Source organism: Pholis gunnellus (genome assembly GCF_910591455.1).
Source record: "Pholis gunnellus genome assembly, chromosome: 9".
Lineage (NCBI taxonomy): Eukaryota > Metazoa > Chordata > Actinopteri > Perciformes > Pholidae > Pholis > Pholis gunnellus.
In genome coordinates, this window is record NC_136535.1 from 23,359,019 (window position 1) to 23,383,156 (window position 24,138).

Genomic DNA, 24,138 nt, shown 5'->3' on the forward strand with positions numbered 1-24,138 from the left:
AGGAATTTGGCTAAGTGATATAACAATGTAACATAACAATAAACAGTGCAATAGTACGAGACATGATCTAAAAGTAGAAAATATGAACATTTATTATAATATATGGTAAACAAACAAAGTATGTTAAAACAAGTGTATATTAATAGTGAAGAGTGGTGTAGTAAAGTACCTCAGTACACTACTGGAGTAACTGTACTCGCTTACTTTCCACCACTGCACCAGGGAGCCGCTGCCTTGCTGAAGGGCACTTTGTCAGGTTGCCAGTGTGAGCCTGAGCTCAGGTCCTTTAGGTCATTACAGTGACGTTTACGATGGTTAAATGCACTCCGTTGAATAATGGATGATGAATAAAGGCAGCGTTCAGCCTCGATAGCACTTTACTTTGAAGATATAAATATAATGGAGTCATTTGGAAAATGATATCATATGTAATGGAGCGTTTGAATTGTTCATATTTTATTAGCTTTTCAATTAGATTCACCGTCACTTTTATTCCCAACATGAGGACCAAAGGCATTTCAGATTACAGACGTTATGTCAAAGCCCTCTACACGCTGTCGAGAATGAAAATTATATTAGAGAAATGCTGAATACATTATTTATTTTTTGGTTGGCCTAAAAGTAGTCAAATGTAAAGTGCAGAGTTTGACACTAGAAGGCTGTTTTCAGAAGACGGTTTAAATCCTTAAATCTTCGTCGAAAGTCGAAATGTATATAATGGAATCTGCCTTTAAAATATTCAGAGATGGATTTTTAACTGCTAAAACAACCTTAATTGTCCACAATGGTAGCTGCAGTCCTGCTGATGAATATTATATCGATACAAAATCAGCTTAAGAAGTCATAAAATAAAATACAAATGGTAAAACAAGCAAACAAACAAAAGGTTACCATAACAGAGAATCAGGGAAGACAGAAAAGTAAGAATAAAAGTTGAATTTATTAAAAGCCTGGTCAGAGAGACTGCCAGCTGTCCCTCATTGTTCACACAGTCACTACCTTTCATTCAGCAACATAACGTAAACACAGACATTCTCCGGACATGTTTTAAACCTCATAAACGAACTGGTCCTGGTAGGAATCATCGTCCTCACCAGTCCAGTGTTCAGCCAACAAACTGAAGCCAGCTGCTTCTTACACGCAGAGAAAACGGCTCAAACTTTCCGCTGCGTAAAACTGAAAGAGAAGAATGCGCCTTTTTATTTTTTTTTCTTCCTCCTTCTCTCGACATGTGCTGCTGTTACTAACTGTGGCCGATTCCCAAAACAAACTAAAAGGGTTACAGGATGCGAACACAGGGCCACTAACTGCACTAATGGAGATCCTGTAAAAAAAAAAAAAAAAGACTCCATCAGGTTTTTACGAGGTCAGTGAAAGCCTCACATCTCAGCTCCTGTGGCGGGAACAACCTTCTGTGAGCAGGGCTGTAACGGCTCGACTGAGGACGAATAAGACGGCGCTGCCTTGACATGAAAATAGTTTCTGTGCAAAAAATAAATAGAGCCATCAATGCCACAATTAGCTCATATCTCACATTTTGTTAGACGGTCGATAGAAGAAGAGCGTAGAGTGGAGAACGAGGTCAAACATGTCAATAATCCCCAAAGGGGTGTAAAAGAGAAATTGAAAAGATCAATGGAGTGAAGGAAGTCCTTCTTTGACACCTGCCAGTGAAGCTCACAGTGTGAAACAGGGAAATATTATTTTATAAAAAAAGAAAAAAGCACAGCACACCACCTTGTTGGTTACAGAACTTATCTCCGTCATAAAGAAGCCATAAAAACGGGCCGAAAGCATTTGACGTTATGGAGATTTATGCCAAATAGTCCTTATAATGCACGGCCGTTACTCACCGGGTTTCTATTAGACTATGACTGTCGTCTGCCAGGCTTCATATTCAGGATGAAAATGTACTCCGCAGCACATTAAAGTCCTTCTAACACACAAAGAAAGAGTACTTGGCGGCATCAGATATGCAGGGCTTATCGTGCGTCCTTGAGACAGAAGATGTTTTCTCTTGTAACGTGGTTGCTGTGAAAGTATTAATACGTTCTAACCAGGGGGAGGAAACAAAGCATTTTGAGGATCTACGACAAAGATGCAACCATTGGGCCATACAAATCAAACACACACACAACAACACGCCAAATGAGTTGAATAATCCTGTCTTCAATTCACATATTTAATCAGTAATATAACTATTTTGGGCATCAGTGTATATTTTCAATGGCACAGCTCACATTCAAACTATCGCATTCAGTCAGTCACTGCACAGGACAGAGAGAGCTTAAGTCGGGCCTCGATGAGTCAGCGTTGGGTCGCGATCGCCCAAATCCTCACGAGCTCACACTGATTGTCAGTGATCTTGTGAAGGAGACGACCATAGAAAGTCGTGGTCCTCTTTAGAGCACGTTGCCAGTTACATATTGATGAAGTCTCCATCTTTTCTGTCTTTACTCCCGCTCTGAAAAAAGCCCAGAAGCGTCTACGCACTGGCCCGGGCCGCCTGCTCCTCCTCCTGCCTCCGCTGGTTGTAGGCGTTGTACACGTCCAGGAACATGTCCCTGCACGATATGCGCGCCTTCAGCTTGGAGCAGATGAGGAAGGAGCCGGCCATCTTGCGGTGGAGGGAGTACGACTCCTCGGGCGGAGGGGTGAGGCGGTGGCGCAGCATGACGGGGAGGAGGCTCTGGACGCGCTGGGTGGTGCTCTGGGTGCCGAAGTCGAAGGGCTCCACGGACGAGAAGGCTTCGCCGAGGATCATCACGGCCTCCACGTGGGCGTCCTCGAAGGCCTGGTGGGGAGCAGGGAGAGGCGTTATAACGGCTGTCTGTGAGTGTGTGTGTGTGTTTGTGTGGGTGTGTGTGTGTGTGTGTGAATAATAAACTGATGTTTGAATACTGAATTTTATTTATGCATAACAAGTAGTTTTCTACACATTTTCTACATAATACTAGGTCTGGGCGATATTTTTGACCAAACACCTCGATATTGTCGGGTTGACTATTTGACTTTCACAAAATACTTATAGAATCAGGTTTTTGGTAAATATCATCAGTAATATGGATATTATGATTAAATGTGTCCGCTAAGTTCAGAAAATGGCATCACTTTACTGTAACGCAGCCTTTAAAACCAGGAAAAGACGACACTCAAGCCATCTCTACACTTAATAATTGTTCTTCTATTGTTCTTCCGTTGTAATCTTAATGAAGCTCTGGCACAATAATTCCCTTCAAGATTAATAAAGTTCTATCTTATCTAATATTACGATATCCAAAATCTAAGACGATGTCTAGTCTCATAACAAGATATTGATATAACATTGATATACATGGCCCAGCGCTACATAATACGAAGGAAAACACCAAGAAGGAAACCACACTAGATGACGCTTGGCCAACACTGAAACACCTGCTGCAGCGCTCACTCAGAGACGTCCTTCCTCATATTTAAACAGTAAAAACACGAGTTCTTTAGTAAAGATACAACAAACATGTAGAGAAGAAAGAGGCTCCTGCACTAGAACTACGGGGAGAGAGACTGAGGTAGAGAGGAACACAAATAAATGGAGACGGCCATGGAGGATAAACCATATCAAAAATAAATGAGCACAGCAGCAGAGACCAAAATACCTCACCTTGGTCTCAAAGCCTGTCAGGAATTTCAAATCCTTCGATTTGGAAAGAACGGTGGCTCGATCACCCACGGAGGCCGCGTGCACCACCTGAACACACACACACACACACACACACACACACACACACACACACACACACACACACACACACACACACACACACACACACACACACACACACACACACACACACACACACACACACACACACACACACACACACACACGATGAGGAAATGTGTCATTTTTTTTTCTTCACATTTTGACTCGTGTGCTTCTTGATTCAAATAAATCTTGTTGCATGAACCCTGTTGTGAGGTTCACTGCTGGGCGTCTTCATACCTCTATGTAGTCATCTGTGAACTTCTCTTCGTAGCCTCTGCACGCCCCAAAGTCCAGCAGAACGATCTACAGATAAGACGGGAGAGCGTCACATTTGGTCCGGTTAAATATTTGGTGAACGTGGCATCCGTTAAGACAACTCATTCACAGCTTTAAACGCACACCGCCCTCACCTGGTTGGTGTCTGAGTTGTAGAAGAAGTTGGACCAGTTCGGGTCCGTCTGCATGAACCTGAACTCAAACACCTCCCTGAGACACAGCTGGAGGATTTTGTAAGAGATCTGGAGACGAGAGACGAGGGTTGTGTTCACAGCCGTGCGGTTATGATCAGTATCATTTCTACTGCTGTAGCTCTCACCATGTCTAAAGATGCTGCCTTACTGCGGGCTATGCTCCAGGTGCATTCATCTCAACTGTTAGACGCTCTGTTTTTACAGTTTTCACTGCTGCTGCTGTCGTTTTCACGCTGTTTGAGGTCCTGCTGTACAATTTGCGAGCAAGAAACTTCTTTCTATGAGAGTTAATGAGCAACGCTTCCGCTCAGTGCTGCACCTGTCACATCATGTCATGTGTGTTACAAATAAAAGTGCTTGTGTCCTATTACCAACAAAGGGTGGAATGCAGGTGTACAGTACATTTACTTTGAACAAAAGCCTGAGAGGAGGAACAGGGTTTCAGCTCTAATTGGGTCCCACAATTAGAAGTCCAGACTGTGATGTTCTATCAGCCTGTTAGCGTCCGCTTTATGTAAATCTCCATGACCTTTCTTTCACTTCCCATAAATAGATTCCAGTTCTTGTTTCACTTGAAAGTGGTTTATAATTCCTGGTTTGCTGAAAATTAAATTGAGCTTTACCACCTAATACAAAAATATTTGATTAGGTTTCTTTTAGAAGAACACTTCGCTGTAGTCATTTGTAACATTCCCAGTCTCGGGACGTCTGCTGACTCATCCCCGTACCTCGTTCCTGGTCTCCTGGTCCAGGTCTACGCAGCGGTCCAGTGGGACTCCTTGTACCAGATCCATGGCCAGCACCCTGCGGCCTGACAGCTCATCGATCACCTTCGGGATTTGGAAGTACTCATTTCCCTCCAGCATGGACCTGGAGGCCAGACATCAACAGTCAGTAAAAATATATATCTATTAAAAGGTGCAGTGCGTAGGATTTGGCGGCATCTAGTGGTGAGGTTGCAGATTGCAACCAACTGAAACTTCTCCCGTATATGACAATAATATTAATAACATCGTTGGTTATAATAGTAGCAGGAGTAAAGTACCTCTCAAAAGAATATATAAATGATTAAAAATAAGTAAAAAGCTTTGAATCTCTGATGTGTTAATAAAACCAGAGCTACATACAGTCTATGTGCAGTTTAGTGGCAGGAGCAAACATTTAATGAACGGTCTGTCTAATTACGGAGTAACCCTCCTGAATCTTTATGGCTAATTTGATGTGGTTTGTATTCCGTGCAGTTAAACGGTGTGTAACGCCTCACTAGTGGGGTTCAGTGGAAGAGGTTTTATGGCTCAATAAACCCACCTGAACTTCTTGGCACACTCGGCCTCCCTCTTATAGTCGCACTCCCACGCCAGCTCCCTCTGAAGAACCTCTAAGCTGTTGTCTGCAAACAGACCTGTGGAAAAAACAAACAAAACTCAGCAGGGAAAACTGAAGAAAACATGTGTGGAAACATTTGTCATGGCGTCTGTGGGACAGTGACAGTGTTGGATAACTATAGAACGATGTAATCATTAGTTATGATAAATAGTTTCATGTTTTTGACTGAAGCACAGGAATGACACAAGTAACAGCTGCAGACATCCTCATCACCACTCAGTAACAACTGTGTCACGTAGTTATGACCTGAAACAACAACAGCACCACCTCATGGTCTACACTGAAACAGGGAAATGCAGGAATGAAGGAACAGACGGGACTCAATGGGAGAACAATCTATAGTCACCTCCTAATATAACGAAGGGGCACAACAGCAGTATCTTAAGATATCAAGCTGCCTCAAGACTCAGAATAGCTCGTCCTCAATATGGTTTTATTAATTTAATATAATAATATGGGGTGTGCAAAAGTCACGGGTCGGATCAGCACAAAAGAAAAAAGTATTAAATATAACATTTAGAGACGTCCCAGTGACACTTTTTTGGTACCGATTGCTGATCGTCGATGATCCGTATTGGACGATAAAGATCCTTTTTGTTGTTTGTTGTTTTCACCACCGAAAATCCTTTCAACAGCTCTGAAGTCAGTAAACCATCAAAAACTCAAAATGTTCTCCTTTTACTTTGTTTTAGTCATTTCCATAAAACCCAGTTTAATGATTATGATTTAATGATTGTAAAGCTGCTTAGAGCTCGTGTTAGAAAGTTAAACAGCTCGTACTTCCTCTCTAATATCTATTTATGTTGCTGTGAAAACATCTCCTTCAAACAACGGGATTTATTCAAGTTTCTCACCAGAACTACAAGATTACAAGTGAACACATCATGATAACGTTATAATCTACCTTCACTGAATACTCATTTTCACTGAACAGACCCTGAACGCATCATAATAGACCTGAATGGAACCTCTGTATGTTAGCCGTTAGCAGCACTGTCAGCGTTATTAGCTCTCCTCCTGTTAAGTTCAACACTGCTTTGTTTTTCACATTGTAACATCTTCAGGGATTTCACCACTAACTATAAGGTGTCGCTGTTACCTCCTGGCAGGGCCACGCTCATTTTCAGCACCGACATCAGGTTGTTTATGTCACTGTGGATGCTCTCCGCCACTCCGGGGTACTGGGAGGAAGATGGGAATAAAAGGATAACAAATCAATGCAGATAAAGGTTATTATTAGAGAGACATAATTAGAGAGCGTGTATGAATACCTGGATCTTCATGGCGATCTCTCTCCCGTCTTTTAACACCCCATGATGCACCTGGCCAATGGACGCCGCAGCAAACGGTTTGTCTTCAAAGGACGATAGCTTCTCCCGCCAGCCGGGACCCAGTTCCTCCTCCAGAACTTTCTACACAAACAAAAAAAGAAAATGTTTTTAACTCTACAAATATGTATCTGAACTTCACATAAACAGACATAAATCAAGCTGCACCTGTGAACTGACACACAAATGAATACTTGGTCAAACCATCTTTTGCCTTCATACAGGCCCTGTATGGGAAGGAGACGAAGGTTGAATATCCTGAAAACAATCTGATTTGGCTGCAAAATATTTACTCAAATGAAGCTTTTTAAGACTTCCTGTTTCTAAAGCGTCTAAAAACGAATTGTCTGTCTTTGTAAAATCACAAATGTAAACATCTTTTTATCAGTGAACTATTTGGGAGAGTCGTGTCTGAAAACCTCAGGATGTGCACAACTAAGCGAGTATAAACCAAGCTTAGGTGTTAGGGAGCGTTCATGCTTAGGTGTTAGGGAGCGTTCATGCTTAGGTGTTAGGGAGCGTTCATGCTTACGTTCATCTGCCAGGCCGGCATGAAGTCGGCACTCTGCCGGACCCTCTCAAAGATCCTCTGCAGCTGAGGGTTGATGAAGTTGTTGTCTGAAGAAGGAATTATGAGGAAATATCAGAACTGCTCTGAGACTGCGAGGACGTCTGACCACCGTTCGACGTGTACCTTGAATGCTGAACATCTGTCCGATCTTGAGTGCAGCCCCACGGACCTTACACAGCGTGTTGACTATTCTCTCTGCGTTGGCCTCCGACAGGAGAGGAGAGTCTAACAAAGCACTCTCACCTACAAGACAGACAGAAGTGATATATTAAGTACAACAATAGCATGAAGAGCAACAAGAGCAATGTGTCCTAGAAAGCGTCTTCAAAGTGCTCAATGTTAAAGATTAAGCTCCAGCCTTTACTTGCCAGTTGTAAGAAAGCAGCATGTAAAAACGCGGGCAGCGACCATTAAACACTGTTCATTTAACACATATTAAAGCCTGTCTTCAAGTCCTTCGAGCAGCTGTCCATCCGTCTGCCGAGCGTGCACCGGACAACACACGCTCTTTCACAGAACAATGCCTTTACCTCCTTTGGGTTTGCCTGCCAATGACTGTTTTGCCACTTCTGCGATGGCACCGATCCCGAGTCCTACTGCCAGTCCTGCAGCAAGGAGACAACAAGAGAGAGTATTTCATTTAGGGGCCACTTAACAGATTGCTTGGAGGGAAGTGCTGACTTGACACACAGCTGCAAACTGCTGCTAGTCTGACATCTAAAAAGTCTGACACTTCAGAAATACTGCAAGTAAAGATAAAAACAAAAACTTTCCACTCATGCACCAATAGTTTTATTAGTTTAATTAGTATTATTCACAAATGCACGCACATCTGGACGACATCATAATGTTTGTGATGGTTTAAAGCTGACGCTTAAGTCTGGTGATATTTAAGTTGTACACATCGTGTGGTTTTCTTATTGCTTGAATTCTTTAATCTCACTACGAGTGTGTTTATACATGCAGTCACATAGAGACCATGTTCACTACGTACTTCAGTGTGATTGTCAGCACACATGTGCATTTGTATACGATGTATTTATATCATGTATTGCATCTCAGGGAGCCTCTTCGGACCAGGTGACCCGTCAGGTGACCCGTCAGGTGACCCGTCCTACGATGTATTTGTAGGCGTGTCTCTGCATTGCATCAAATAAATGTTTATGGGAGCATTATCTAATGTGCCGAGTCGCTTTTCTTTCCATCTGTTCATACATTTGTGACATTTAACAGCTGGTGTGAGTTATGTCATTCACCTTCCCGTATGATATTTCTATTGTGCCGTCAGCGTTATGCTATAATAACGATAAAACTTTGTTGAGTACATTTGTCTGACGTGTGAATTCTGAAAATATGGTTTTATTTAAAGCTACACTGCATAAGTGTAATTATTGCTCCCTGTGCTCTTAATCTCCAGCAGATAGTAAACTTGTGTGTTTCATAAGCTATATACTTTCTCTCTTTGCAAAATATGATACGTGCCACAACTGAAAAACCAATGAAAGATTGAGATGTTCTTACCCCCAAAATTAACCAGCCTGCTGATTCTTGTGGCGGGAACCTTGCTCTCTCTGGCACGGTCACTCAGCTGAGAGAAAACATACCAGAGCATACTTAAAAAAGTATTCACATGACAAGATCAAATGTATGAATGTCTCCCCAGTACAGGATCCGTCTCTTTAGATACTAGTTCATCAAAATAACCCCAAAAGATTAAACACACAAATTAAGATAAAACATAAATATTCTCTCTTTACAGCATAAACTGCTTCATAGAGAATATTCATGATCTGCCACAGCTCACATTGCTTTTGAAAAAGTCAAACTAAACCCACCTTCTGTCTGACAGGTTTGATCAGGGCCTTCTTGGCCTCCCTGGCCTTCTTGATGTCCTCTGGGTTGAGTCTCGCCACCACCGTGTCGTGGACAGACCTGGTCTGGCAGTAGTACCGGTTAAACCGGGGGGTCGTGTGGAGGAAGCGAGCGTTCTGTCCCGGCCAGCCCGTCCCTGCAGGAGCTGCCTCCGGGGAAGGAGATACTCCTGTAGTAGGAAGAACCGAAAAGTCTTATTGTATCAGTCTCAATGTCAGACTTGTTGATGGACAAGAAAAACTACAACAAGAACTTGAGCATTCAAATGTCTTTTTCATTGTATGAAAACATTCAGATATTGTTAGACTAAAAAATAAACTTTTAGTGCCACATACTAAGTGTACGTGTCACATACCTGGCGGCGTCTCTGCTGCGGCTCCAGCTTCTGTCTGGTTTTGCTCCGGAGCATCAGAGGAGAACTCGGTCCCCATGGCCCATTTGGCTGCTTCATCGGCGTCCACATTCTCCCAACCCTCCGCGTCCGGAAACACGTCCTCCTTTGTTGACTGTTGGGACAAGTAATTTAGCCAAAGAATGACTAACTTGGGCTGCATCTGACTGTATGCATTATATCAAATGCCCAGCATGAGTCTAAGCAGGGATCCTCACCGCAGTGCTGCCACCACTGAAGCTGCCCATCAGTCCCTCCACCGCATCCTGAGCCACTTTGACTCCAGCTCCCACGGTGGAGTTGCAGGCCATAAATTTGAGATGTTCTCCCTGAGAGCAAACCAGGGCAGAGCCCACTTTACCTGCTCCACGCAGCACCTGCAGCACCTCTGATAGCATCACTGTGAAGAGGGGGGGGGGGGGGGGGGGGGGGAGGTAGAGAGAGAGAGAGAGAGAGAGAGAGAGAGAGAGAGAGGGGTGGGTGGGTAGAGAGAGAGAGAGATAGTCAAGTTGTGTCAACATGTTGAAAGACATTAAATATAAAAAGAACATCAAGTACCAGACACACCCACCACACATTTTTGAAGTAAATGTTTCTATAAAAGTATTTCCAACGATGTAAAGAACATCGGGACCAACATGTTCTGTTATAATGTTTAACCTTGGACGTGATTGGCTACACATGTGTCAAGACACGCTAATGTCATGAACACGTGCCCCCTACAGTACGGTGCACGAGTGAGCTGCAGTCTAGTAAAATACACAACATATTTACAGAGTTAAGGACAGTAATTACCTTTATTTAGGCTACATTAACTAGCTTATTAGCTATAGCTGATGTATAGTCGGTGTCTACAATGTTGTGTAACGTCAGTAGCTGCTGACATTTATAAACAGGGTTTATTCTTCCACATGAAATATATATATATATGCAACTATTTGCATGAAACATTCTGCTGTTTACAAATGAAGTGACTTACTTTTCTTGAAGCTGTGTTATCCAGATTTCTCTTGGTGACTGTCCTGCTCTACCACCGTCGAAACTGTTTTGCAACGATTTCACTAACAGGAAGTTCAAATTTGATTGAGTTGACTGGGAACCAACCACAATCCGAGATTTTAGCAAGTAGGCCCAACCCGGATGTGAAGGGAGGAGAGATGTATTCTTTTAACCAATAGCAGGGCAGAACACCACGTGTGGTGTCAGTGTTCGGCCAATCACAGTCAACATGAGGCGGGCTTTAAATGGAACAACGTCGAATGAGAATTAAGGGATTTTTTTTTTTTACAAACAGCACATGTAGAGTTTCACAACATGACAATAAGAGACAGAGTAAAATGCTGACATTCAAACTAAAGAGCCAGCGGGTTAATTCGAAGAAAACAAGTAAAATAGACTGAAATAAACACAAATAAAATAAAATAAAAATAAATAAATTAAAATAAAAACAACGAATATATAAGGCACCAATTCTAATTAATTACCTACCTATGTAAAGTTGAAAATCTTTATAAAAACACTAAAAAGGGGTCTTTGTCTTGTAAAATTCCACTTGCGAATAAAGAATTTGGCGATAATAATCAATAGATGTATGATATATGCCCTTTCTGTCATATTAATAAAACAAAACAAAAATAACATGTTCGTAATACAATGCAAAATATTTGTAGACACAAGACACCGATAATAACATTTGAAACATCTTCTCATAATTATTTAGAGTGCAAACAAATTCCAGAAAACATCAGGCACAGTTTCAGAGCAAAAAGTACAATTTATATAAAAATCATACTTTAGATTTTAGATCATTTATTTTCTTAATTTCGAATCATCCTCGTCAGGATAGCTATTTATTTGATACCAAATTAAATATGTGTATACAAATATAAAAACAAATGAAAACAAATAAAAACAAATATTATTAAGTACAACTTGCTTGGTATAATCAAATATGACAGAAAACAGTAATTTATTCAACAATAACACGATGTCATCATATAATCACAATATGATTCCACAGAAAAGTGATAAATAATAATTAAATTGACCTACAGACTGATGAATGAAAGTCTTTTAAAATACTTAGTTCCTTAAAACAGACCAGTTTCTCTCCTCTTCTTCACCACTACATCAGTGACTCCAGTACTCCATTACTAATATAAGTGTAATACTACAGATTAAGTACTTTGATGGTGACTTGTGTGAAGACTGTCAGTAAGGTTTCCACTGGAGAAACACTTTTTACATTTACGACACATGTACACACAGCAGAGTCTCGCCCTCTGCTGGACTCAGACGCTGCTTTTGCTTATTTCCTGAAACACAAATATGTGCACAACATACTGACCACTAACACACATCTTGTATTTCTCCACCACTATATCACCATTAACAGGTGTAGGTGTTTTGTGTGTGTAAAGTTTCCTCCGTGTTTCATTTCCAACGCTCAGGCACTCAAAGAAAAGATGAAACTTTAATGATCCCTGTTGGCAAGCTATGGTCATGGCAGCAAATACAAATACTGTGTAGATAAAATGTATATACAGTTAAAATAAGAGTACACAACATATCAACTGAGTAACAGAATAAAAAGAATTAAGATGCCAAATAACAACAGGAGGACTGACAAAGCGAAAGGCAAATCAGCATTGGCCTACATGATGAAATGATGACTCATGTTTATATCATCTGGCCAAAAATATGGAAAACTAAATATTGTTGATGAAATATTATTATATAAACATCTAGTTTATATGTAATAGATGGAGAATGGTTCTACTCAGAGAGCATGTTGTGCATTATGTTGTATTAATATTAGTATGATAGTAAATCTGCCTTACAGGTGTGTATGGAGTTTCCCACCTGTCTTTGACACAGTGACCTTTTAGTGTAGGTGTGTGTACGTGTGCGTGCGTGTGTGTGTGCATGTGCGAACGTGTAGGTGTGTGTGTTAGTGTAGGAGTGCGTGTGTACGCGTAGGGGTGTGATAGTATGTGTGTGCGTGTGTATATATGTGTGTGTGCGCGTGCAGCAGAGGGAGGGAGCTGTGCACACACCATATATGGGCACACCACCGACTCTGCGCTGCTATTGGCTGTGGGCCTTATGCAGCTGCTTGTCAACAAGATGGCCTTCCTCCTCCTCCTGCCGTTTTGACACTGATTATTTTGGTATCCCCGAGAACATACCGTAAAAAGCTGTGTGTCTCTTCTAAATAGATAGCGGCAGAGCGGCCGCCCAGAGTCCCAACAAGGCGCACAGTCAGCCACACTTTGTCCAGAGAGCTGACAAGGAGCGTCACTGGAACACGGTCGATAATAGAAAGTAGCTGCTGATGCTAATGTCGACCGTTAGCCAGCGAGCTAGCTTAGCTTAGCTTAGCTTAGCTACGTGGACACGGATAGTTAACTCGTGTCACCTGCGTTTCACCAGACAAACTGGTTTTTGGGGTTAAGAGGGAAATACAACGAGGAAACACTTTGTCATCGACCGAGTCAATACGGTTGTCTGTGGAGATTAACGCTGTTAAGGTGAGTAACGTGAGGTTAGCTAAACACAAGAGCTTTATATATATATATATAATATATATATATATATATATACATACAATATATATATATATATATATATATATATATATATATATATATAAGGTATATTGTTAGCTTGCTAGCTAGCCCTGTCATGTTATTATGCAGGTAAGTTGTGCTATCCAGTTAGCTGGACTGTGTGCAACAACCCATTAATAACCTATTAAAGTGGCCAGAAGCGTAGTTGATTGGGGTCTAGTTACTGTTAAATATTAATATACTGATAAAGTATTTACTGAGACGTGAAGCTAACTGTCTGCTAGTTGGGTAACTAGCCAGTGGTTGATCAGAGACGTCCCATCACACAGTTACAATGTGACAATTAAGATGAACAATCAGAGTGTTGTTGCTATTATTTTCATTTTGTGTGGGTTTGTGACTCCACACGTGTTGGTTGGTACTGGAGAAGTTGCTTTAGTTTCAGCCTGTGTTTGTAGGATTATAAGTAGAAGAGTAAATGGTCAAGTGACCTGCAGGCCGAGGACGTTTGAATCCTAGTAAACACTACATGTGTTGAGTGACGCTGACCATAATGTTAAGTGTTTTTTGATTATGCATATGTGAATAAAGTCGTTTATGTTATTGCACAACGCAGCGTGCGATATAAGCTAAGGTGATTGTGTCTAGAGTAAGATCTGTTGTTGGGACAGCAGCATAAGATCTCACGTTGTCATTGCTTTACAATTTAAATAACCAGTTTCGTTGGGTGTGAATTGAAGTAGTCCAGTCTATCTGGTGTGATGTTGTTAGACGATGCACGACTGCCCTCCTTCCTTACAGATGTTTGAGTGTGATAATACCCCGGGTGTGACACACAGTGGCTTTTGTGATCGTAGAATCAAAGCTTGCATCAAAGTCTTACTGGTGACAATGTTACAGATGCTCACACAAACACACAGACAGCCCTGCAGGGCCACATCAGCCCCTCCTCCTAGGTGTCTCCTCGTTGTAGTGAAGTTCCTGAGCAGACTGGAGTGATGCACTCGGCCCTATTGTTCTGTTGACAGTTGGCCTGCTGGCTGCGCTTTCTGTTGCATTGTCTTCACAGGCGCACGCCCAGAGAGGGAGGTTGAGCTGAGACGTTTTGGCATGCCTCTGTATCATCGCTCGTCAGCTTTTGGCCGTCTAGTGCAGGAGAGCTGCAGGATAGTATGAGGGGGCCGAGCTGGAGTGATGCTGTGTTTTGAGCTGATAGGTTAAAGGTAAATCAACACAAACTTTGAAGCAACAAGCTTAGAATTGGTGCTCCTTTTTGCCAATCCGACTTGTTAAATCTTAACTTAGCTTTTTAATGTGGATGTGGTACATTCTATGTTCTGAAGTGAAGCCAGTATCCTGGTGAGAGAGTGCATGCCGAACTGGTTTTGATTTGTATAGGGAAATGACCCAGTCCAACAGAAATGTAGTGGGACAAACATCTCAATATTTCACCACGCAAACAGCAGGATAGTGACTGATCAGTACCTGCAGTTGTGTACACGTGTTGTGTGGATTTCCACATTTTGACTGCAGCAGTAATCCACAAGAATTTCACTCTGACAGAACAGTGAGTTAGCTATTTCTGTGGAGACCGGAATCTCCCACTCAGAGGAGGAATGATGTGCTCTGTATTGTTGACATACTGTACATGGATGCAGAGGTGATGAGACTGGTCTGGTATACTTAACACTGCTCTTCTTTCATTTTAAACCGATTTAAATCCATAGCATGATTAGACTTATTTATTATACCGTCTGTTATAGAAGCTTAGTAGCACCATCACTGCATACTGTGGTTCAGTAGCTAGTGTGATCCAAGTTCACGTGTCCTACCCGCTGCCTACATTTAGACCCACAACGTTCTGTATGTATGGAACTATTTAAACCGTTCAGTGACGCATACAGAAAAGCATTATTCTCGTTCATTTGTCGGACGGCTTGGGAACCTAACGATCTCTGGTGCTGCGGTGCTGCTGTGGTGTTGCTGGCTGCCACTGTGCTTGGACAGGATTTGAAGGATTAGATTGATGCAGAAAGCTTAAAACCAAACCCAAGCCTTCATTTGCAGAAAATGTTTCAAATTAAGAGGGGAAAAAAAAAAAAGTTTAAGATAGCTCAGCACCAACTTAAACCGACTGTTCGGGGAGTACTGAATGACAGATGACACGCTATCTGTATGTGAAATAATGTATGTTAAGTCTTTAACAGTTGGCATTGTTTCTGTTGCAGGAAGCATATTTTGAAGAGCAGCTTTTGGTCCGTGCACAGAGAGGCTTGGGTGATGTCAGTGTAGCAGTGATTTTAAGACATTGTCATCAAGTCTGTGATCGCTCTCGTGTATTATCAGTGAAGCCGATCAAACATTAGACGTGTTGTCATTGATTTAAACTGTGTGTTTTGCTGTTTGCTAACCCATGGAGGAAGATGGATCAGTATAGATGAAGGCCAATCCAAAAAACGCCAGTGTTGTGGAGTTTAGATGTAAACCTCGTGTTCACATGTATCTGCTCTAGTCAGGAGTGGACATGGCGTCTCTCCCGAACATCCTAAATTCACAGGAAAGTGAGAACCAACGATTCAGAGTATGTTCAGGTGTCTTTATGTTGTGTGTGTGTGTGTGTGAGGCACGTTGTACTGAAGCACTGCAGTGGGCAGACTGGCTCTCTTCTGGCCCCTCTTTTAATACCCTCCAATCTGTTATATGAGTGATGGATGGCACGATGCAGTGAGATGGAGGAGGGAGGAGAAAGTGGTTAAAGAGAGTCATGAGGGAACAAGCAGAGAAAAGGGCAGTAAAAAAGGTTCACCGGCAACAGTATAATCTGCCTGCTCTTAGCCGAGTCGTTGCCGTGTGATTACAGAGGAAGCATTTGAATTGGTTCACCACTCCGTGTGGGCGGTGTTTGCTTTTTGCACCTCTCTGAGCCATTCCATTAGTCCAAATGCACAAAGCACCACCCATTCTGTGTGTGTGTGTGTGTGTGTGTGTGTGTGTGTGTGTGTGTGTGTGTGTGTGTGTGTGTGTGTGTGTGTGTGTGTGTGTGTGTGTGTGTGTGTGTGTGTGTGTGTGTGTGTGTGGGGGGGGGGGGGGGGCAGAGAAGCAAAGCAATGAGCTGATTTTAAAGCCTGTGGATTGAAGGAGTCGGGTGGCTGACATGGAAAGCAGGCAAACTAATCTTAAACAAATATATCAACCTTTATTTTTGTGCGAAATAAGCTCTTTAATTAACTTTGTGTTGTGCAACAGAAAGAAAGATTTTCAAGTGCTGCAGAACCAACTTGTATTGACCAATAAAACACACCCTGTTCCTCCGTAACGCCCGGGAATGTTTGTCTGAAGCCAATCTCATTTTAGGCTGTTGCTGTTTAGCTGAGCCCGTCCTAATGGTTGGTTACCTGCCAATAATGCAGACAACTTCTGTCAAGTGGCTGCTGCCGCACCCAGAGATTTAACAGGCAATCTGAAAAATGAACACTGCTTAAGAGGACAAGTTCCTCCAAGATACATGGAGCTGACTGCATGTCTGGACCTGTGGAGGTGAAGAAAGATAGAACAGGAAGAAGAGATGAGACTGAATAGTTTGTTGTTTATAGTAATGAAAGTAAAGGACGAGCTGTTCAGTGACGCATTCTTTTAGCTGCCTATTTTGGTCAATATAGGGTTGAATAAATTCAAATCAATACTAATCTAACCTGAATCACATGATGCGTTTCGTCTGGATGTCGTGCTTCTCAACACGCGGTCTGACACGAAACAAAAGATACCAAATCGTTTATTACGACCGGGGGACTCTAACATAGTTTATATTAAACTACTTGAGTTGTGGTGGTGTGTGCATATATGTGGTTGGTTTAATCAGGATGTTGTAAAATAACCGAGTGAGAGTATTTTAATTATCTCATCATATCTTTTTAGTAAAGTCAATAGTGGATTTTGTGGCTTTAGGCCGCACCATCAGAACTACGGTATAAAACTAATGCAATGCAACTTATCTTGAGTGGTAAGAGCTGGTTTAAACATGTAGACTAATGTGTGTAAATGGTAAACTTAAAGGAAGCGGCTCAGGACTGAATCGTGGGTTCAAGCTGTTCTGGGAAGCAGAGGATGCCTTCAGACGAGCAGCGAGCCAACCATGTCGGTTGCCACTTTGTCCCTCTCCCTAAGTACGCTGGCACGTTCCTGGCAGCCCCTAGAGCTGGCATAGCTGCACCCAAGCACGCTGGTTGGACTAAAGGCTGTCGTCGTCGTCGTCCCCCCCCCCCAGCCTGTAGCAGAGGCTCTTTGGCAGGGAGAAAGGGGTGAGGACAGGCAGGACAGCTACTACCCACCCCCTCCTGCTGTTTGCTAAAAATAGATCCAGCATATGCCTGCGTGCTCCTCCCTGTGTTGCCTCCTATTAAGCAAGTCCTCTTTGAAGCACTGAGATGCAGGAGGAGAGAGAGGGAGAGGGAGAGAGAGAGGGGGGGAGAGAGAGAGGGGAGAGTCCAGAGTCCATTTGGAGCTTTTGTGTTCCATCTCTCATCCCTTTCATCTGCTGGCCGCAGACACCAAAACCTGAAATGGAATCCTTTTAATTTGATTTAGAGGCTCCAAAGCGGGGAGATGCTCATAGTACACGGTAGCAAATGTAATCGCTAATTGAGTTTGGGCAAAGTAGGAGGCAGGCCGGTTGTGATAAGTTCAGTTAGTAGTAGTATGATGATAGTTGGCTGGGCTGGGCTGCCGGTGTACAACGCTAACACCCTGTTTGAGTTGAACCTGGAGGCTACGACTCGATGCTGCCTCAATTGGTCATCGATTATCTGAACTGATCCCAGCGCTGATGAGCTTTATTGCCCTAGAAATACAAACTCTGTTTTCACTGGGCCGTTTTTTCTCTCTTCTCTTTCATTCCTCCCTCCCTCCCCCGGCTGTACCCCACCCTTTCCTCTCATCTCTCCCTTTCCTATTGATGCAGGTTGTATGCCCGGTGTTGCTGGTGGCCCTGGTGACAGACAGTGCCCATCAGGTTGGCACTGGGACAAGGGAGCCGAGAATGAGAGCTCTGGCTCTGGGTGTTTGCTGGCCAGCATAGATGCCGATATGTCCCGGTGGTCCGCATCCTGATGGACCGAGACACCTTCTCCCACATCCGCCTGTGGTGCCCACGCCCCTTTGGCACCTACTCCCAGAACAAAGCCAGGAGCCCGGGCTCGGGGGGCAGCGGAGGCGGAGGCGGCGGTGGCGGCGGGTCGGGGTCCCCCTCCCTCTGTAAGGCCGAGCCCTCTCCGGGTGCCAGAAGGACTGTGGATGGAAGTGAAGATGGAGGGATGATAGTGGGTGTGCAGGAGGCGAACGGAGAAGAGGAGGATGCGGGCTCAGAGAACACTCCGCCCGAACCCGAGCTTGTCCCCAGCTCACAGAGCCAAGCACCTCCACCTTCTTCAGCACCTCCCTCGCCACCCTCCTCCGGGTCCCAGATGGAAGATGGCCGCGTGCTGTTAGACACCTGGTACGTCATTAAGCCGGGCAACACCAAGGAGAAGATAGCCTTCTTTGTTGCACACCAGTTCAGTGGAGCAGGCCAGCCCAGACCGAGCGCCATGAAGGTAAAGAGCTGAAACTAAAATAGCCTTTAGTTCAATTTGCTTATTTTTTGAAAAACTAAATGTGAATTTTCTTGCTTCTCCAAAGGTCAAAGGTAACTGGGCAACGGACTGCAGTAAAGCCAAAAGACGAAGACGATGTTCATCCTATGACCCTCCAACTCGCTCCCAAGCCTCGGAGCCGAGCCTCAGCCACGACTCCTCGCTTTCGCCTCCCGGCTCCGATGAGCCTCCTCTAGGAGGGGTGACTGAGACGGACCTACTGTCGGTGGCAGAGATGGTTGCCTTGGTTGAGCAGAGGACTGCCATGGCCCTCCAGGGAATCGTGGCGGTCCACGGGACTCAACACCACCACGAGGCCCCGAACACCACTCACAGTGAGGGCCTTACCCCGCACCAGCACACTCTCCTCCGGGGCACGGTGTCGGACCCCACTCCTATCGTGTTCGTGTCGGACAGTTCAAATGGCCAGCCCTCCAAAGAGGACCGGGAGTCGTCATCTCCTATCCAGACGGACCAGGAGCTGGAGGAGCAGCAGGAGTCATTGAGGGTCGCCCAGGCCATAGCGCACTTTGAGTCCCAGAACCAGGAGAACCGGTTCCATCTGGACGCCGGTCCTGGAACAGACTCTGCTAATCGAGACAGAGAACGGGAGCGAAGGAGAGGCGGGGAGTCCGGCATTGCAGCCCCTCCTCCGCCCCCCAGCCACAGTCACGGGGAGGTTAGAATAGCTTTCCGAGTGTCTAATCTGGATCCACGGTCTCAGCTGGAGCCAGCTGGCAGGTCCCGCTGTATGTTTATGAGCTGTGGCGGTGGGGGCAACCAGGCGGCGGCCAGGGCCAAAGAGAAAATCACCTGTGACCTCTACCAGCTAGTCAGCCCCTCATCTAGAGACCCCAGTAGTCTGCTGCTTGCCGCCACAAATGCTGCCCCCAAACCAGATGGAGACCTCCATCACCCAGACAGGCAGGCCTGTGGCAGCCCAGACCCGACCCAGGAGGAGAAGAAAGCCGGGGGTGTGGGGAGGGAGCGGGTGACCGGCTTCCACGTGGAGGTGGTAGTGACTGGTGCTGTGGATCAATGTGTGTTTTATGGCAAGGACAGTACAGAGAATGTGCAGGAGGAGACGGTGTGCTTCGCTATGTCTAGTGGGGGGGGAGGTAGTGGGGGTGTAGGCAGCTCTGGTGACCCCTCATCCGATGATCCCCCTCCTGGACAACTCTTCTTCCTTCAGCCCCCGCGGGGCCCAGAGGAGGATGTAAAAGGAACGGGCATTGGCAGCGGGTCAGGTATTTGCTCTTTGGACTGTGCCAACAATAACGGCCCCGGGGCGGGGGTGGGCTCGGGGGAGCGGGCGACCCGACCGGATTCTCCCAGCGTCGGGGAGGACTGTTCGGACCCCTCGCTGTGTCGCCTCTACCGCCACGTGTCCCACGACTTCCTGGAGATCCGCTTCCAGATTCAGCGCCTCCTCGAGCCGCGCCAGTACATGCTGCTGCTGCCCGACCACATCATGGTCAACATCTTCGGCTACCTGCCGACGCGTTCGCTGGCGGCCCTCAAATGCACTTGCCACTACTTCAAGGCGTTGATCGAGACGTACGGGGTGCGGGCGGTGGACTCGCGCTGGAATCAAGACCCTCTCTACAGGGACGACCCCTGCAAGCAGTGCAAGCGGCATTACGAGCGCGGGGACGTCTCCCTATGCCGTTGGCACCCCAAACCTTACCACCACGACCTGCCTTATGGACGTTCCTACTGGATGTGCTGCCGGCGGACGGACAAGGACACACCGGGCTGCCGCGTCGGGCTTCACGATAACAACTGGGTCCAGCAGCCCGCCGACGGCTCTCAACCCATTCGCACCAAGAGGGAGGACAGGAGGGAGGAGGCCAGGTAGAGAGGGAGGAGGACACCGATACTCATCATCTCCTCCTGCTGACCTCCTCCTCGGAGAGGAATGAGCACTCCAGGATTGTTTGTTTTGTCTTTGCTCCAGCACTCCTTTTCTCATATTGTTCCCCTCGTGTGAAGGGAAGTTGAGAGGTAAAGAAGGAAGAGGGGTGTGTCACTCTCCTTGCCTTTTTTTCTTTTTTCCAAGCCCTCCTGAATCCTCTTCCCCCCCCCCCCAGAGTGTGCTCCAGAGTGGCACCTTTTTAAACGTTTGCATACCAGGGTTGGGGTCCCCTCCTGCTGCCGTCAGTCGGCCCTCTTTCTGCCTCTTACTCGTTCTGGTTTCGGTCTAACAAGGCCGTTTCGGTCACTCATGTGAAAACGTTTGCAGTGTATTTGATTGAGATTAGCATTCATAAAAAGATGACGCATAGAAATGTATTGCCCTTCGAGCCTGCTTACCGTTCCCAGTACTTGTTCTATGTTCCGTGTTGTATCACAAACCTCCACGTTCGCTGTACAAATGGTGCTTCAAGGAACGAGTCGTACCAACAGATGTAAAAAGTTTTGTTTTTTTTCTCCAGTGGTGGAATGTTCAGCGTCGCTATAGAAATGTGATTGTATAAAGCAAACTTGACTTTTCCGTTGTACAAGATGCCATTTGTACCTGTGTGTCCAGCGCCATGCGTTTCTATCTCTCTGAATGTGCTGTAACGTAAACTGTTCATTAGTCCCCTGATGATGCTGCTGAAATCATTGCCTGTGTCGCTGGCGTTAATTCTGAATAAAGGGCCATTAGCCGTGGTTAATGACACCATACTAGCCAGTCTCGCTGGCCACTGAGACCTGCTCAGAGTGGACCCTAACCTTGCTGACCAGCCATAAAAAAAAAAAGAAAAGAGGAGCCACTGAGTACTTTCTGGTTTACAGAGAATTGTGGGAGATGGACTTTATTGATTTAAGACCAGTGGGATTGAATGGGATTAAAAAGAGAAACTTGATGTCACTTTGGAAAGGCCTGATGTCACTTTGTATGGTTTGATTGACTTGCTTGTTTGCCATTTTGTTTTTTGTTTTTTGGGGTGTGTGTCAGAATGTTTGCTATTGTATTTGCTTTTATTCTTGAGGACTGTGTTCTCCCTGTATCAGTCTGTCATCCTACTCAACCTGCAAAGATGTATTTTTTTAAATACTCCATCTTTGTTTTAAAGCCCCCTCCCCCCCAGCTCCCTCCCTCCCCCACCGAGCCGTCATTCATGCTTCGAAGCGGGTGAAACCGACTACGACAGAAACTCTCTACACCAGCTTCTAGCCTTAAAAGCCCCCCCCCCCCCCCCCCCCCCTGCAGGAGACCGAAACGCCAGATACCTCACACACACACACACACAAGATCAGGAGTATTGGGAGTTGCACAGGACCCTGTAGGTGGCTAGACTTCAGATGCTCAATAAGACTCCATCCAACTCTACTGGATCCACCCATAACTCTGTGGGAGTGTTACATGAACAGTGCCTGGTGGCGGCTCTGACTCTTCATTCTAGGAAAACCCCTTTCCCTTCTCCTCCCTCATCTCCCCCCCCCCCCCCCCCCCCTCTCCCTTGCTGTTAAACTCCTCCCCCTCCCACTCCTGCTCGCTGACAGACTGGACATTAAAGAGCTGATGTGATGAATGATGCTGAAACTCTGCATGGAGGTGGGACGATAGTTGGGTATTCATGGGAGAACTCTGTAGGTTCCAGACATGTACAATGCTAATGGGAAATATCTGCTTAAATAAAAACAGAAGTGATGATTAAAACTGGAAATCTGAATGGCTACCTGGTTCCTGTGGTGTCTCATAAGATAACGTCTTTAAAGCTGGTCATTGAACGGTGATGATGTCCTTTACAATGACGGAAACGATGCTTATCAGAGCTCAACTTAGTGAGACCAACGGCCAAAAACAAGTCTAATATGGGGCAGCAAATATGTGTACGTAATGACTTATGATGTATCTTATGCCTGATGAAATGACCAAGAACAATTATATACAAATCAGAGTCCGCACTGACTCACGACTAGACATGCACTTTACCCGACCGTATGAACGCCTGAGTATTCATGTCTGCGTACAGGAGTTTTGCACAGTGACTCATCCTTTTTATTGATTTCTTGAGCCAAAGATTCAAAAAGAAAGTCGGCGGGGAAAACAAATCTTCAGGCTACTTGAGACTTTATTGGGTTTACCTGGCTTCCAAATTGTACTTTTCTTTTCTTCTCACACCTTTTATCTCGGTGCTGGGATCATGCACAGATTGAATCAACGTGTAACGGTATACAGTAATGGCATCGTAACCTGATGAAACATTCACAAACTGCATTACACACATTCTTTAAAACCCACTGTGCTCCACAGAAGTGAGAGAACTTTCTTTATGTTTTATTGTGATGTCTCTGTGATTTGTAGTGACAGGTAATTGGCAGCAGGTGGCGCCACTGTAGGACAGTAGGACTGCTAGGCGTAGTAACCCCACATAAACACTGCCACAGCCATCATAATGAGAGCATTAGCATCCACCGTGTACCTCCACACCGGGTCCTCGCTGATGTCGGGCAGCTTCTCCGATGCCTCAGCCGGGTCCTGCCTGTGGGCCTCAGAGCCGCCGCCACAGATGCGGCAACAGATGCAGGACTTTTCTCCCTCTTCAGCCACTGAGCAGACGAGAGAGGAGTTAGTGCTTTCTCCTCTATTTTCTCTGTCCTTTGTGACAGCGACGGCCTTTATCTTTTGTGCCTCACCTGCGTCTCTACTCTCCCTCCTCCTCTCCTCAGCCTCTCTCCGGGCTCTTCTCCCTTTCTCCTCCTGCTCCCAGTCCAAATCCTTCCTCTCCTCTTTGGAGTGACGCAGGCTGAACACCAGACGATGGAGCTGAAAAGAAAAAAAACAATTCATAACGCAAGTTTTGACACACAAACACACGGGGTCTGAGTGAACCAGGGCATCTGTGGGTCACTCACGTGTTGGTAAATATCTAAATATCTAAAAATAAATAAATATAAATATATAAAAATAAATATATATAAATATATATACTAATAAATAAATATATAAAAATAAATATACACCCATACATAGACTCGGTGGCACCCTCTGGTGGACACACTATGATAATATAACGGTGTTTGACCTCAAGCATATCTTTTGAATTTCTTTCTACTTCTTCTCATCGGCCAATCGGAACATAATAAGCAAATATTGGGCCATATATTTTATATTTACTCACCGGCCACCACGTCATGGTGCGTCCTGCCAGGAAATATCCCCCAACCGTCCCACGATTGGTGCGCA

At 44.9% G+C, this 24,138-nt stretch overlaps 2 protein-coding genes across 2 annotated transcripts; one reads left to right on the forward strand and one right to left on the reverse strand.

Annotated features, from left to right (window-relative positions):
* Positions 1-484: 484 nt before the first annotated feature.
* Positions 485-10,818, reverse strand: coq8b (coenzyme Q8B). The gene is made up of 16 exons (XM_079165921.1): positions 10,743-10,818; positions 9,982-10,163; positions 9,728-9,878; positions 9,336-9,541; positions 9,022-9,088; positions 8,031-8,105; positions 7,624-7,743; positions 7,462-7,547; positions 6,873-7,013; positions 6,701-6,782; positions 5,524-5,617; positions 4,944-5,085; positions 4,156-4,263; positions 3,983-4,048; positions 3,641-3,727; positions 485-2,794 (listed from the first exon to the last, which is right to left on the reverse strand). Coding segments are annotated over exons 1-16 (1,917 nt in total). The 5' UTR covers positions 10,744-10,818; the 3' UTR covers positions 485-2,485.
* A 2,084-nt stretch (positions 10,819-12,902) lies between these two features.
* On the forward strand, positions 12,903-22,619 carry fbxo46 (F-box protein 46). Its single transcript, XM_079166743.1, has 3 exons — positions 12,903-13,293; positions 18,290-18,920; positions 19,006-22,619. The coding sequence occupies exons 2-3, from the start codon at positions 18,438-18,440 to the stop codon at positions 20,815-20,817; spliced, it is 2,295 nt and encodes a 764-aa protein (XP_079022869.1). The 5' UTR covers positions 12,903-13,293; positions 18,290-18,437; the 3' UTR covers positions 20,818-22,619.
* Positions 22,620-24,138: the final 1,519 nt, after the last annotated feature.